Source organism: Cyprinus carpio, chromosome B11, assembly GCF_018340385.1.
Source record: "Cyprinus carpio isolate SPL01 chromosome B11, ASM1834038v1, whole genome shotgun sequence".
Classification (NCBI taxonomy): domain Eukaryota; kingdom Metazoa; phylum Chordata; class Actinopteri; order Cypriniformes; family Cyprinidae; genus Cyprinus; species Cyprinus carpio.
The window spans coordinates 272,058-288,704 of record NC_056607.1 but is presented as its reverse complement, the minus strand read 5'-3'; the positions used below and the strand labels follow the sequence as shown (position 1 = coordinate 288,704).

Here is a 16,647-nt window from a genome sequence, read left to right as displayed (position 1 = left end):
TGTGTTGTTGCGAAAACTACAGTGTGCTCTGAGGTTTGAACTCAAGCCATTTGTGGTCAAAATAGGAAACATGAGGGTAGATTCGGGAGACATGAACTGAATAGGAGTGCCAGAAAGGAAATGGTTATTTTTATTTATTTTTTTGTTCTGAGGTGGCCATGTGATGAAGCCAAGTGCTTTATTTTAAAATATTACATCAAGCTACTTTACACAGTCTTTCAGCTAATTCCATACATACACACACAACACTACAAGGGTCAGCTATTACTTTTATTACTTTTATATTTATTTATTTAAATTTATATCCGTAGAGAATTGGTGAGGTTTTATGAAGTGTAAGCTAACACAATACATCGATGTGAAGCTTTGCATGTTAAACCTGATTGTGTGCTTTGATTACAATCCTATCACTGTTAAGTTAATTGTGTCTGTGTATAATATTTTTTTAGATTTTTGGTGGTTGGGTGATGGTTTTTTTTGTTTATGTAAGTAAGGATTTTTTTTGTTTAGACCCTATCATTAATGTTTAAACAGACACATTCTTCAGTTCAGTTCAGATGTGGGACAGCGTTAGCACCGCGGCGAGAGAGCTGCTGACGCCTTGCTTCTGTTGGAGATTAACTGGAAAAGTGTGACGATGGTCTTAAACATTTCTGAGAAAAGAAAAAAAAATTCCACGTCTAATGCTGATTTTCCACAAACATCAGCACGGCCGTATTTAGGCTATGGAAAAATTCAGACGACAGTCGTCCATTTCTCAGAACGCAAACACAGTGCTGTGCTTCGTAATCCTGCAGTTAAACAGAACATGAGCTACTTTCTTTTAAATACAGTAGGCCTACTCGTCTTTGTTTCTCCTTATCTTGAAAGCAGCCTAAAATAACTTAAATTTAATGAATAATCTTGGTACATATGAATTTCTTTAGTGTTGGTGTTAAATAGATAAAATGTTTATAGTTTAATTTTTTTATAATTCAATATATTTCTGAAGTTCATCCACATTATTTGTTTAACAATAAAGTTAGTCAGTTTTGCTTTCTGTTTCACTGCTGGGAGTCCCGCCTCAGTATCTGTTCTGTATGCTTTTGCACGGGAGACTGTAGGTTAGGATCATGGGAGTTTACGGTAATTTCGTGATGATGTAAGCTGTGTAAAGCTCTCCATTTGTGGTGTCACATGCTGTCTGTCCAACAGCCTTTTCCTGCTGTATGAAGGATGTACCAGTCTAGAACAAACCTGCGTCTGTTAGTTGTTTTGGTGTGTAGTCGGCTAAATGCTTGCATCATGTACTTCGGTCACAGCTTAATATGCAGAGACAACTAAATAAGTCATTCATAAGTTAAACACTGTGGCTCTGTGCAGCTTTCAACAGAGCTCTTTTTGTTGAGCAGTCCAACATATAAACTGAATTAAAGCAACACTATGTAACTTTTTCTGTGTTCAAAATTTGCAAAAATGTAAATAATGAGTGAGTACATCATAAATTCATCTACCAAACCGCATTTTTGTCATCACCGCTGCAGATTAACACATACCTGCGTGAATCGCCATAGACATAAATTTGGAGAAGTAGCTCTGGTTAGAATGTTCTACCGCAGTATGCATGCAGTTCTGTTATTAACCACTAGAGCGTCAAAATTAACATAGTGTTGTGTGTGTGTGTGTGTGTGTGTATATATGTGTATATATATATATATATATATAGACACATGTTGCTTTATTTTAACAGCAGTAACTGTGTGCAGCGATTAGTCTCTTTAGACTGACATCTGAAGGTCTGGAATCATGGCAGTTTTATTGGTCCCGCCCATGAGGCCGTTTGACTGACATGTCAAATAGCCAATCAACCAATCAACTCTCGGACATATTTGAAAGATTCTATGCTGTGAACTTTAAATATTTCACATACTTTTGAAAACCCAGTGTTTAGTTGATCCTGATAAGCGCTCCTCGTCACAGTTGTAAACACTATGGCTTTCTTCTTTCGTGAGGTGGTTTGGCGGTACGTCTTTTTTTGTTTGTGTGTGGGGTGGTGAAGGATGCTAGAATGTTTTCTGGAGGTAATGTTGTATTATTCAAGTATTGTGGTGACTTTTTTGATACTGTGGTGTTTCCACTTTTGTGTCCCATATGCATCAGACGTTTAGCCAACTTTAATATTTCATTTATTTTTGGGATGAGGTCTGTGGAGTGATTGTGTGTTTGCAATTGGAATAGACTATGTGTTTTATTTTTTAGTGAACTCAAATAATGCAAGTTCATATTGTTGATAAATACTGGTTCATGAATCAGTTTTCTCAAAACATTTGGGTTGTGTAAAGGCTGATTTATACTTCTGCATCGAAACTACGCCATAGGTTGAGCGTAGTATGTGCAGGCTACGGCGTAGCCAGACGTGCACCTCTCCAGAAATGTCACAGCGCGTCAAATCTACGCGGACCGCAAGGGCTGTGATTGGTCTGCTAGTACCTCTACCTCCTTATGTATTCGAGTTTTGTGTGTGTTTTTTGCACTTTAATATATTTTAATGTTACACCTTTTTATTTAAAATAAAACAAAGCAAAGAAAAAGTGTCTTAACATTTATTATAAACCTTTATTATAAACCTTAGCATTACATCACTTTGTTGTTCGCGACAAACAGTTGTTCTGTCATGGCACGTCCTTGTGGAGACTGAAAGAATCTTCTGCTGTTCCGTTGTCCTCTTTTTTTGTAGTTTTGAATAAATTATCTGTTATTTGATACTTATTTGCTGCAGTTACGGCTGATGCTTCTCTGAGCCGCTTCTTCTTCAGCTTTTGTCGTGGTACTGTGGGTAACACAAGCAGCATGCCCCTGGACACTGCAGACTAGTGGTTTGCCTGTGTACTGCACATCGACGTGGACAATGACGCAGAAGTATAAATCAGCCTTAAGTGTACTCAGTTTTTACTCATTTACTCAATTCATCAGGTATATGTCAGTGATTTCACAGCTTCATAATTAGAGTGTGGGATACATTAATTCTGTTGTCAGAGTTTGACTGAGAAGCAAATCTGTAATTACATCAGACATTTTTCTTTGTGCTGAAGTTGGGCTGTAGATGATTTGTTAAAGCCATCGGGGTGAGCGGTGTGCAGCAGACTGGACTGAAGTGAGGAGAAGATGAGAGGGTGAGAGGTGAGGAAGTGTCAGTGGAAATTCTTTAAAGGGGAAACAAATACCAGAGAGTGTGACGGAAAGGACCGAATCAACGCCAACTGGGTCATGGTTGAACAGTAGCGGCTCATACGTCTCTCTCCACACACACACACACACACACACACACACACACACACACACACACACACACACACACACACACACACACACACACACACACACACACACACGTTGTGTTTCCATGTTTTATGGAGACATTCAGTAGGCGTAATGGTTTTGATACTGAACAGACTGTATTTTCTATCGCCCTACACCAACCCTACACCTAAACCTACCCCTCAGAGGAAACTTTCTGCAATTTTAGATTTTCAAAACACTTCATTCTGTATGATTTATAAGCTTGTTTCCTCATGGGGACCTAAAAAATGTCCCCACAAGGTAAAAATTTACTGGTATTACCATCCTTGTGGGACACACACAACCTAATGAAAAAATCAGATAGGTGTTTGACTGATTACCTTTGAACCGTTCAACAGGATGTATGTCACAGAGGCACTTCCTCTTTTATGTTGTTCTGTCTTGTGTTTTGGTTTGTCCCCTTTGTCCTATGTTATCTCACTCTCACGCTGATATTGTAATAGTGTGATAGCATCCCATTCTGTTGATAATTTGTTCAGAAAACGATGTTCACTGTCATGGGCTTAAAGGGTCAGTTCACCCAAAAATGAAAATTATAAAACGGATAGTTCCGATCCTTGATTCTGATTGGTTGAGACACATTCGAAGCTGTTATAAATTACACTACAAACATACACCTTTGTTTACTTCTGTGTGTTGCTGGGCAACCACTTTGTTGGAACCACAACTGTTTCTGAGGAACTACATTGTTTGGTGGAAGAATACTGTTTTTATTAATATCATTAAGGCCCGTTCACAAGATGTAGGATGAGTATAGTTATGAAGTTTTTTGTGTTTATGGCTTGGAAGGTTTTGTTGTATTTGTTTTCAGAAATTTAGTCCTTTAAATTCTCAGCTCGTTACAGCAGGATGGATTCGATTGGCTGTATTTTTTTCTTATCGTTCATCAGCTGGAAAAAAATCGTTTTTGAAAGTGATTCCAACGATATCGTTTTTCTTTGTCTTTATCATTATAGTGTGCTTTTATTGTGGAGAAATTTTGCATTTTTGGGTTAACTACCCCTTAGAAAAAACTATAATCTTTAGCGCTAATGGCATTACACTTTATTTGCATTTTATTTTACTACTCTGACCGTTTTTACAAAAAGAAAGCCGTGGTTTAGCTATTTCTAAGAGGGTTAAAGAACTGAATTAAAAATCACTTTAAATCATGTCTCACCCTAATGTAGTCATTAAACTCCAGTATATTGTGACAAATACCCCTTTGAACATTAACTTTCTTGAAAAAGAAAATTGAGATTACTAATGGTAGTTTAAAAAGTAAATGAATTGAATTAAAAATCATAATTTTCTCACCCTAATGTAGTTTAAAACCAGTATATTGTTACAAATATGAACATTAACTTTATTGAGATTACTGAAAATTGTTGTTTAAATAGGTTTTGCTGCCTCTGAAATAATAATAAAAAAAGTGTGTGTGTGTGTGTGTGTGTATATATATATATATATATATATTATTTTGTGAGTAAAAATGTAACAAAATAAATGTATAGCATACATAATATTGACTTTAGTTTGCACATTGTTTGAAAGATTTTGGCAAGATGTTTAATATGGAATCAATCAAAGAAATAATCATCAAATGAATGATCAGAATGTTAACTGCAGCCCTTCAGCAGAATATCATACTCAGGGACTGGCTCTTTTGAATAATTTAAAATCCAAAGCTGATTTGTAAATGAACCGTAGTGGCCTTTTGATGCGGTGTGAGTAACTCATGACAGACGAGGTTGTTCTTGTAGCAGCCAAACGGTGTGTTAATAACGCTTGTTCTGTTCCAACACTTGTACTCAGTGTAGAAAGTTATGCTTCATTTAGTCATTTAAAGCAGCTTTGCCAGCGGCACTCCACTGTGCCAACTGGCCGAACGTCAGGCTTCCCACATGTCAGCGTGATCGGAAAAGTGTCTGAGACAGAATGGAATGTCTGTGCGTATTGCCAGAGGCGGTGAAGAGTTATCTCTGATGTCTAAACGAGGATTAGAAGGACTTTAAGATGAACATTTTAAAAGTTATTACTATGAAGCAACAGACTTCATGTTGGGGGGGGGGGCTCAATTTAATTTAATTTAAAATTTAATTTAATTTTAAAATTACATTTAAAATTAAATTTCAATCTAAATTTTGTAAAAAAAAAATATAATCTTATCACTTTATGTTTATCTAGATATAAGCTTTTAGATCAAGATTCTTCTAGGATTTGAGAAACAAATGAAACAGTGGTAGTGTAAATTAGGTAAAATATTTAATTTGGAGTGTAATACATTAAAAAACACACACACACATAATCAGTGAAACCAGTGTGCACTAAGACCCAGAGAGAGAGAGAGAGAGAGAGAGAGAGAGAGGAGCTGGAGGAGGAGACAGAAGTGGAGTCTGGTTTCATCCGTGGTCTGCTCTCACTGAAGCTCACCAGAGCACAAAACATGTGTGCACTTCATCTAATACATTATTCATTTATGTCATGATAATATATGATGATTTATGTGTGTCTGTGTAATCTACACAAAAGTACTAATAAATACTGTCACTATATAGTTTTGTATATAGTAGATAGTCAATCACAAGCGTGGGAGGAGTGTGTTTGGCCAGCTTTACATGCAGAAATACTGTAAATGTGAGTCATATGAGATTCCCCTGCCATCTTTATGGGGAAGTTTGATAAAGCATAAAGGATAGTTAAAGAGTTGGTTATAAAAATGGGAAAATATGTTTGGTGTTGAAATAAAAGTTGTAATTTCAGGAATGATCCCAGCGTTTGCCAAACATGCTCAAACTGCATAGAGATGATGTACATTAAACGAAATATTGGCTAAATGCTGTTGTGTTTTCACTCATTTCTCTCAGGCCAATACATGATCATTATAAGTCACACAATAATCAGCTTTTCAAAATATTTGAAAACTTTTGCTTCTTTGTTGTAATATCATGTACACTAGCGTTGAAAAGTTAGGTGGTGGTACGATTTTATAATGACAGTCGTATTATTATTAATTTTTTTTTTGCATAGGTATGGAAAGATTGTGTCCACCAAGGCTATTCTGGACAAAACTACCAACAAGTGCAAAGGTGGGTGAAGAGTGGCTTTATGTTCTTGAGAGAATCACTCTTTAATTCTCAATGTCTAACCTAAGCATTTGACACAAATGTATTTGATTTTATGTATTGATTTGTGTGTGTGTGTGTGCAGGCTATGGCTTTGTGGATTTTGACAGTCCTGCAGCAGCACAGAAGGCTGTGACGGCGCTCAAGGCCAGCGGGGTTCAAGCTCAGATGGCCAAGGTAGACTTTTAGAGAAAAAAAACATTTAGCACACAAACCTCTGATTGCGTTTGACGCTTCAGCAGTGTGCAGAGAGAAGGTCATGTTTGTTTATTCCATGAATTCCAGCTATCATGCCTAGAAATGTTGTTTCTCAGACCTGTGTCTCCACTGACGTGTTTCCGTTCCAGCAGTTCGGCCCTGATTAATCACTGTGCCTCCACTGTCTCCATGCGTTCACACCGCAGCGCTGCAGTTTAGACGTCAAACAGTGTGCACATCAGCACACAGTCTCAGGCCGTGTGGTGTTAATGTTGTTTTGAGACTCTATTTAATGTCGTCTTCTCATACACACAAACAGAAACACACACAAACTCATGTTAACCTCTGTTATTTTTATAGAAAGTCTAGTATTATTATGTTTGACCCAAAGAGAAACCTTTGCACATCTTGGTGAGCAGGAGAGACATATTTAAAAAAATTACAAAATGTAATGTATAGACTTTTAAACAGTGCTGTACATGCAGAGCAACACTGTAAAATATAGTTACCCCAAACTAAAAGTGTGTGCATATTTACATGTACATACCACTATCAGATACCTATAGATGTGTATATTGGGAGTGAGTCATGTTTTGTGTTTTTTATTTAGGTTAGATTACATTGCTTAGGTAATGTTTGGCAGGTTTAATCATACACACACACACATCTTTATTCCCACTGATAAGAGGAATTGACACATATTTGACACAATATGTCTCTTGGCTGTCTGAATCTTTTCTCTGGCACGTTTTGTGGCATTGTTTGCCATTTAGTTGCGGTGTGTGTATGTGTGTGTTGTGAACGGCTTTGTTGTGGTCTTTTGAAGTTGATCCCTCTGTGTCTCCCAGACTCCCTTTTGTACGACATGCGGGAGTGTGCTAAGGTCCCATGGAAACACACACACACACACACACACTGTGCATACATCCATACAGTGAACATGCACCCATTTCATTGAAAGAACAAATGATAACACTTCATTTTAATGTAGTTACAAATGTTGCACAAACTATGTATTTTTGTCTATGTATTGTTTTTACATTTTTATTTTTAATCACTTGTTATCTGTGTCTCGTCTGTGCACTGGACGCTTCTGTCATCAAGACAAATTCCTTGTGTGTGTAAGCACGCTCGGCACTAAAGCTCTTTCTGATTCTGATCTTGCTATAGCAATAACAGGAAATTATGCATAAGTTAATTAATATTACTCCGCACTTATTTGAGTAATTACACTGTAACAACGTCCCCTTTAAAATAAAGTGCAGTCAAACGAACTGATCCATTTGTCATCTCTCTCTGCTAGCAATTTTAACAAAGTACTCCTGTTTAACTGTTTTAGGTTAACTATAAAACACAGTGGATGCTGACTAATAGAATACATTCTGGTTATGCCATAATTCAGTGCATCACTGCACAGCTCCATAGAGGCCAAGAATCAGTTTACATGAGTTCATGTTCCAAATGGAAAAGCTACTTAGTATCATTCTAGCAACTTAATAAACAATGCCTGTTACCTATTAAAAAACATTTCCAGCAGAACTGTGCTACATTGTGACCGGGTCACGTGACAACGCTGATTGTGAGTGGCGTCTGTCATATTTCTAAGGCCTCTAAATTATCAACATAATCTAAACTTTGTTGTTAAACCTGTTTACACACAATCTACTGCATGCCTTCTGTTGTCTGATTGATAGTTCATACTTTTTTAGCAAGTTAAAGGCCTTTCTATGTAGCTCAGAAAACATCCACCTTTAGTCAATCTTTACTGATTTTTTAAGTAAATCTAGGAACAACTTTTATGTAAAGTATGTTTAACATGAACACTTATTGCACTGAAGAAACTTTGCTTTACTTGATTTTTTACATCGTTTTTTTTAGAAAAACCATGTTCATATATGATTAGGAACATTCAGTTGTTCGTCTCTCAATCATCACTGTATTGCATTACATTATAGGCCTATGTTTTAAAAGTACAGAACTTTAATCATAAAACTAAGCATTGAAATATCATCTTACTAAGATATATAATTGGGAGATATAGTGACAATTTTGTGAGTAAATGGAAAAATTTAATCTTAAGAAAAACCATAATTTAAGTATCTAGATTATCAATGTTTTTCGACCCATTTCCTGGTCTATATGTGACCCTGGACCACTAAAAGAGTCATAAGTGTACATGTTTTGAAATTGAGAATAAATTAATAAATAAGCTTTCCATTGATGTATGGTTTGTTAGGATAGGACAATATTTGGCCGAGATACAACTATTTGAAAATCTGTAATCTGAAGGTGCAAAAAAATATAAGATAACAAAAAAATCTAAATATTGAGAAAATTGCCTTTAAAGTTGTCCAAATGAAGTTCTTAGCAGTGCATATTACTAATAAAAAATTATGTTTTGAGATATATTATTTATTATATATGTTATATATTATTTTTACTAATAAAAAAATAGGTTATATATATATATATATATATATATATATATATATATATATATATATATATATATATATATATATATATATATATATATATATATATATATATATATATATATATATATGGTAGAAAATTTACAAAATATCTTCATGGAACAATATCTTTACTTAATATCCTAATGATTTTTGGCATAAAAGAAAAATGGATAATTTTGTCCCATACAATGTATTGTCGGCTATTGCTACAAATGTATCCCAGCGACTTACGACTGGTTGTGTGCTCCAGGGTCACATACCGTATAAAATAATAAATAGTACTTAAACAGTTTCAAATTATTATAATTTAAGTCCCACTTAAAAGCACATTATTCCTGCCAGCTAAAAATGTTATAATTGCACCCAACCCTCTTGTATTAAAATCTGTTATGATTGAGTCTTTATCTTTATGAGTCTATTAATAGTACATTTACTTTTTTTTACAATGTACGTTTCTTAAATCAAACTGCTAATAGTGTGAGGAATGAAGGAAAATGTAAAATTGCTACTGTAAACTTGTCACTCTGAAAAAGTAGAAAAAACTTTTTATTTTTGATGAAATATTTTACTGATTTTATGTTACGTGTTTATTTCTAGCAACAGGAACAGGACCCTACCAACCTGTACATCTCTAACCTGCCCGTGTCCATGGACGAGCAGGAGCTGGAGGCCATGCTCAAATCCTTCGGCCAGGTTATTTCCACTCGGATCTTACGGGACGCTAGCGGAACCAGCAGAGGCGTAGGATTTGCAAGGTACTTTATTAATGTATGGCGGAACTTGAATTTACTGATGTTTTTGATTTGGTATTTTGACCTGAGCTCCATCTCTATATATCCCCATAAACAATACCCTTTTAATTGTTTATTCATGTCTTTTATAACAGGATGGAATCCACGGAGAAATGTGAAGCCATCATTCAGCATTTTAATGGAAAGTATATCAAAACCCCACCTGGAGTGCCAGGTAGATTAAATATAATTTATATTAAATTAGAGAATTCATTATTGATTATGGAACAATAAAATATATGAATCTTTAAAAACAACCTCTTGCTTCTTACACCTGTAGTACCTACAGAACCGTTGTTATGTAAGTTTGCTGACGGAGGACAAAAGAAGCGGCAGAACCAGACAAAGTACCTTCAGAACGGCCGACCCTGGCCTAGAGATGGAGAAACGGTATGAGAGCTCTCTTTGTGAATTACACAGACCTTGCACATTTTATATAAAATTTGTCATTTTCCTTTCCACGTTCAGGGAGGAATGACACTCACGTATGACCCAGCAGCCTTACAGAACGGGTGAGCGCAGAGAGACATCCTCACACTCATGTGTCTCATTTTTAAAGTGCTTTAAATCAGTATTTCTATTTACCATATTTATATATGTGCATATATAGTGCATGTTTATTTATATATGTGCATATCCTCAGAAGACTTGGATTAAACCGCTGGATTCATATAAATTACTTTGATGATCTCTTTATGAAGGTTTTCAAGCATCAATGTTTTGGTTGCATGGACTTTACTTCTCTCAGGTTTCATTAAAAATGTATTCATTTGTGTATGAAAGTCCATTGAAAAGCTCATGGGTTTGGAGTGACAAAATGAAGGCGAATAGATGATAGAATTTTCTTATTTTGGGGTGAACTGTCCCTTTAAGACTTAAATTACTCAAAAATTGTGTACTTCAAAATAACTCTCGATGGCTTTTTAAATGAACATGTAATGTCACAAAATGTGTTTCTCATGTTTTTTCTTATTATTTTCAGGTTTTATTCTACTCCGTACAGCATTGCTCCAAACAGAATGATCGCTCAGTCCTCTCTGTCTCCTTACATGCCCTCACAAGTACAATCCTACCAGGTGAGTAGCATTAAGATAATGATATTGATTTTATGCGTGTCATAATTGTATGTTCTGTATGTGATACAGATATCAGTGATACAGCACTGTTTTCACCAAATATTATTGCGCAATATTCTTGAAAATATTTATTTTTAAACCATTCATAAGGTCAGAGCAAAATAGTTCTCAGTAATGTGACTAGAGCAGAAACATCAGTATAACTGCAGCACAGGCCTGTCAATTTTATATTTGCTTCAAGCCATGAATGCTTAGATCATCATTCAAAAGAAAAAAAAAGTGAACAAACTACAAGTTTTGCAATTCATTTGTAGCATCAACAACAGTATACAAGTGCCATGACAAGTCACAGTTAGTCTAGCACAGTACATGTAGCTATGGTGTTTTTTTTTGTTTTTTTTTAAGAATAGAATAGAATAGAATAGAATAGAATAGAATAGAATAGAATAGAATAGAATAGAATAGAAAAGGTAAGTGCTAGTATTAGTTGGTCAGGTGCTGGCAAAAAAAAATGTGTCTTTAGATGTTTTTTGAAAATGACTAAAGGCTAAAAAGCTGTTCGAATTGAGATTGGGAGGTCATTTCAACAGCTGGGCACAGTCCAGGAAAAGGTCAGTGAGAGTGAATTTGTGCCTCTTTGGGATGGCACCACAAGGCGCCAGTCACTTGCAGAATGAACTAGTGAGTTTAGGTATACTGGTGCAGCGCTAGAGGTTGTCGTGTAGGCAAGCATAAGTACCTTGAATTTGATGCGAGTGGCTACTGGTAGCCAGTGTAACCTGATGAGGAGAGGAGTAACTTGAGCTTTTTTTGGCTCATTGAAGACCACTCTCTCTGCTGCATTCTTGATCAGTTGCAGAGGCTTGATAGAACATGCAGGAAGGCCCACCAAGAAAGCATTACAATAATCCAGTCTGGAGAGAGCAAGAGCTTGGACAAGAAGTTGTGTGGCTTGCTCTGACAGGAAGGGTCTAATCTTCCTAATGTTGTATAAGGCAAATCTGCGGGACTGGACCGTTGTAGCAATATGGTCTGTGAAGCTTAACTGATCATAGATCATTACTCCTAGGTTTCTGGCTATCCTGGAAGGAGTTATGGTTGATGAACCCAGCTGTATAGAGCAGTTGTGATGAAACGATGGGTTGCTGGAACCACAAGCAGTTCTGTCTTAGTAAGGTTGAGCTGAAGGTGATGGTCATTCATCCAGCTAGAAATGTCTCTCAGACAGGCTGCAATGCGAGCAGCTACTGTCGGGTCATCTGGTTGGAATGAGAAGTAGAGTTGAGTGTCATCAGCATAGCAGTGATAGGAAAAGCCATGCTTCTGAATGACAGATCCTAATGACGTCATGTAGCTGGAGAAGAGAAGTGGTCCAAGAACTGAGCCTTGAGGAGCCCCAGTAGCAAAAACTTGTGACTTAGAAACCTCATCCCTCCAAGGCACCCTGAAGGACCTCCTTGACAGGTAGGACTTAAACCACAGGAGTGCGGTTCCAGAGATGTCCATCTTTCTGAGGGTGGACAGGAGACTCTGGTGATTAACGGTGTCAAAAGCTTTGACACTTAATGTGGCTTAAAGGGATTTTTTTTCATTAATCACTTACCCCCATGTCTTTCCAAACCCGTAAAAAGCTTTGTTCATCTTCAGAATACAATATAAGATATTTTGGATGAAAACCGGAAGGCCTGTGACTGTCCCATTGACTGCCAAGTAAGTTACACTTTTAAAGTCCAGACAAGTATGAAAGAATAATCCATCTGCAATCAGTGGTTCAACTGTAACGTTATAAAGCGACAAGAATACTTTTTGTACACGCAGAAAACAAAAATAGCAACTTTATTCAACAATTTGTCTCCTCTGTGTCTCTCTGCATCATAGTAGCGCCATTTTGGAGAATATCCACTTAACGCAAACTGCGTACACTATTCTGTGTGAGCCGCGACACAAGAATACGTTTTCTACGTGTATTTACACTTTGATTTGAACGAAAACAGTGCATTCGTGCAGCGTGGCTGAGACAAAAGAGTGTTCCCTGCTGGTGTTCACTGTAGCACTGGGTGGAAGTGATACAGAGTAAATTAAGTGTAAAAAAACTACAACAGCAACAAGTCTGTGTTGGATGAATATATTTAGCTGCTTCTACAGTTAAAGATAAAACTTAAAACACTCTTTGTGATGTGTCCTTTTTAAGGCAATTTAGTTATTAAATTAAATATAAAAATATATACTGTACTTCTTCAGTACAGTACTAAAATTTGTTGTAATAGTCATTTTATAATAAATTCAAAATCAAGATATGAAAACTATGGAGTGGAAATGGCAACTGAGCTAAAGAGTGATCATCTGCTGCCATCTACTGGATATAATGCTAATTTCATGTAATTGTCATCTTAAAAGTCTTTGTTTTCCACCAGGATTTTTTATGTCATCTCCATGAATGAAAAGTGAATCTTTAAAGTGAATTTAACTGCTTAACTGTAACGTTAAAAACAATAATAAAGGTTTTAAATATTGTCAAAATAAAATATTGGTGGGGTGGGTGTCTAAATCACCTTTCACTCATGATGAGTTTGCATCCCTGTATTTGAATGTATGGTATAAAGTTTGCATAACTGTATACTAAATTCGGTCACTGTTTTAGTACATTCACACTTTTTACAAACCTGGTAAAACTCTTTATGTGCAGCAGAAGATAGCCTTCTGTTGTATGCAGAAATTAATTGGACTTGAGTTTAGTCTCCTCAGCTTGAGTTATAATGGTTGATTGAAATGCTTTACTATAGCAAAACCATTTGTTAATTCACTGTTTTGCTCAGTTTTACAATTCCATGTCTTTAAACAGACTTACTTGTTTGTCATTTCTTTAGGGCTGCAACTAACGATTATTTTGATAATCGATTAATCGGTCGATTATTTTTTATGATTAATCGATGAATCGGTTATATTTTAGTTTTGCCCATTTTTTTCCCCAAGTAAATTATTAACAAAGGGTCTTTATCATTCAACATAGACTTTTTAGAGATTTTAACCATTTTGCATTGTCATATCCTCATCAAAAACATACCTGGAGTTGTGTTTTATTATGTGTTAGTTATCCTTTGTCGAACTCTTCTGCAATCAAAACACTGACTCATACATACTCTAGCAAATTTCACAAGGAGATTTCAAATAATGTTTTCACCATGGCAGTCCTTAGGGCTCCTAAAGTAGTTTAACATCCCGAACAAAGCTTATTAAGGAATCTTTCAGAACATATTTTCACGAAGAATAAGAATAAAACAGAATAAAATTGCAGTAAAATGCATTTTATTATTTTTTTTTCCTGTAAACACACAGCTTATACCTGGGGGAAACAGCTTTATAGCTTATGCTGTGAAATTGTAAACAATCCTTCGAATAAAGTGCCAATGGCATGAAACCTGAATGGAACTCACATTTTAAAGTAAAATTTAAAGTAAAATCCATCAGAAGGTTGTCCAGAAAAAAATTGGACACACACAAAAAACCTGCTGTGTGAAAAAGAGCAGTGAATACTTAGAAAAAAAGTGCATTTCAAATACATTTAAACATTAACCTCTCTCATTCAGTCATAATTAGGCTGCAAGACTGAATTATGAACTGGTAAACGATAAAGCTTTAAATGTTAATTGTTAAAAAGCAATGTTATCAGCTTTTATGACTAAACATTTGCAAACAACATTGTACTGCAGAATCTGCACAAATAAAAGTCTTTGCACACTGTGATTTTCATCGGATTTAAATATGTAACGTTAGTGGTCCTTATAACAGTGCAAAATTCAAAAATGTAATAAAGCGATAAAATGTTAACAAAACCGCTTATGCCTGAACTGACAGGAATTCGACTACCTGTGGGAAATGAGGCAGAACACTATTCACTCATTATTTTGGAGAAAAACTTTGCATTGCAGTGCAAAAAGGTCAACATGTCCAAATGTTCAGGGCTTAGGCTTGCTCTTTTTAGAGGATATGTTTCCTGCCACAGAAAACAACCGCAGTTTACAGGTTACTCTTCTTTTTTGAAGGCTCAAAGTAAAGTGCTCCCACACTTTCGATGACTTCGTCCGATTAGTTTTATCTTCCGCTTTTTTCTTTTTCTTTCTCGAGCTTACTCCACTGCCGCCTGCCTCACCCATCACGCTGAATGCAGCAGAGACGCTGTGCGGGAAGCACGTGACATAAAACGAGGCCAGCTATTGGCTAGTTGCTACTTCTCCTGCTGTACTGGCTGAGTAAAACCTCCGGTGGCTCATTACTGCCACACTTTGGTCACCGCAGATTTAAAATATGCACGAAATGAGCCGCCTACGGCAAATAAAAATTATTTAGCAACGAATCGATTACTAAATTAGTTGACAACTATTTTAATAATCGACTTTAATCGATTAAATCGATTAGTTGTTTCAGCTCTACATTTCTTATTACCTGTTTCTGTGTGTTATTAGAAAACTTGGTAACACTTTATAATAACTGCACACTATTGATCATTAATTAAGCATTAGTAAACAGAAAATTCATAATTTATAAAGCATTAATAGACATAAATAAGCAGTTTATAAATACAGATATAAATGCTTTATTCTTGATTTAAAAGCATATCTATAATGTGTTTAATCATCGTATTATCATACTTTATTCATGATCAATTTATCATTTCTCAATAAAGTATAGCATTAATTACAAACCAGTTATTTAGGAGTTGCCAGTGATTCATAAGTTCACAAGAAATTGTAAGTAAATGTAGTAAATTCAGGTAGTTATAAAGCATTTAGTAATGGTCAGTTAACTATTTATGTGAGCTCATCTAAAGTGAGGACTAGTTATGCCTTGTAAAGCATTTATAAAGGATATTTAAAGGCTCAGTTATCTTCTAAACAGAAAAATGAAACAAACACAACACAGTGATACAGAACATAGAAATATTAACAGCCTTTAAATCTCATTTGTAAAAGCTTTACAAGGCATAACTAGTCCTCACTTTAGATGAGCTCACAAAAATAGTTAACTAACAACTACATATGTTTTATAACTACCTGAATTAACCCTGAATTACAGCAGAAATACATGTTAATAAACCATTTATTAACACTCTAAGTAACTATAACTATATGTCTGAATAATAAGATGTATGAATGCACATTTAAATAGTTTATTAATAATTTACTTACACTTTCTAAGTGATCTTATGAACCACTGACAACTCCTTAATAACTGGTGTGTAAATAATGCTATACTTCATTTAGAAATGATAAATTGATCATTAATAAAGTATGAAAAAACAATTATTAAATACATTATATATATATGCTTTTAAATCAAGTATAAAACATTTATATCTGTATTTATAAACTGCTTATTAATGTCTATTAATGCTTTATAAATGATGAATTAACTGTTTTCTAATGCTTAACTAATGATAAATAGCGTGCAGTTATTATAAAGTGTACCGAAAACTTTAGGTCAGTCCAGACTATGTTTCATTTTTGTTGCAGTAGTGAGCTCAAGCTGATTGTGTGCCAAAGCCGACAGCAGTCAGATGGAAACACAGAGTGACTCACAGCATGTGTTCAGTGAGAATATTAGACCGCAGTGACTCAGCTGAGCTGGGGCTTGTGGGAACTCTGACACCTTATTGAGTGCTGAT

At 35.5% G+C, this 16,647-nt stretch overlaps 2 protein-coding genes across 3 annotated transcripts in view; both read left to right on the top strand.

The window, feature by feature from the left end:
- The window catches only part of LOC109076850, a 472,477-nt gene that overhangs the window by 257,642 nt on the left and 198,188 nt on the right, over positions 1–16,647 (top strand). The gene's annotated exons all lie outside the window — the stretch shown is intronic.
- The window catches only part of rbms2a (RNA binding motif, single stranded interacting protein 2a), a 40,863-nt gene that overhangs the window by 19,107 nt on the left and 5,109 nt on the right, over positions 1–16,647 (top strand). Inside the window, exons 3-9 of the mRNA XM_042733413.1 lie at positions 6,349–6,407; positions 6,529–6,620; positions 9,716–9,873; positions 10,005–10,084; positions 10,190–10,299; positions 10,378–10,421; positions 10,892–10,985. Of these exons, the coding sequence (XP_042589347.1) occupies positions 6,349–6,407; positions 6,529–6,620; positions 9,716–9,873; positions 10,005–10,084; positions 10,190–10,299; positions 10,378–10,421; positions 10,892–10,985 (637 nt within the window). The remainder of the gene's footprint in view (positions 1–6,348; positions 6,408–6,528; positions 6,621–9,715; positions 9,874–10,004; positions 10,085–10,189; positions 10,300–10,377; positions 10,422–10,891; positions 10,986–16,647) is intronic.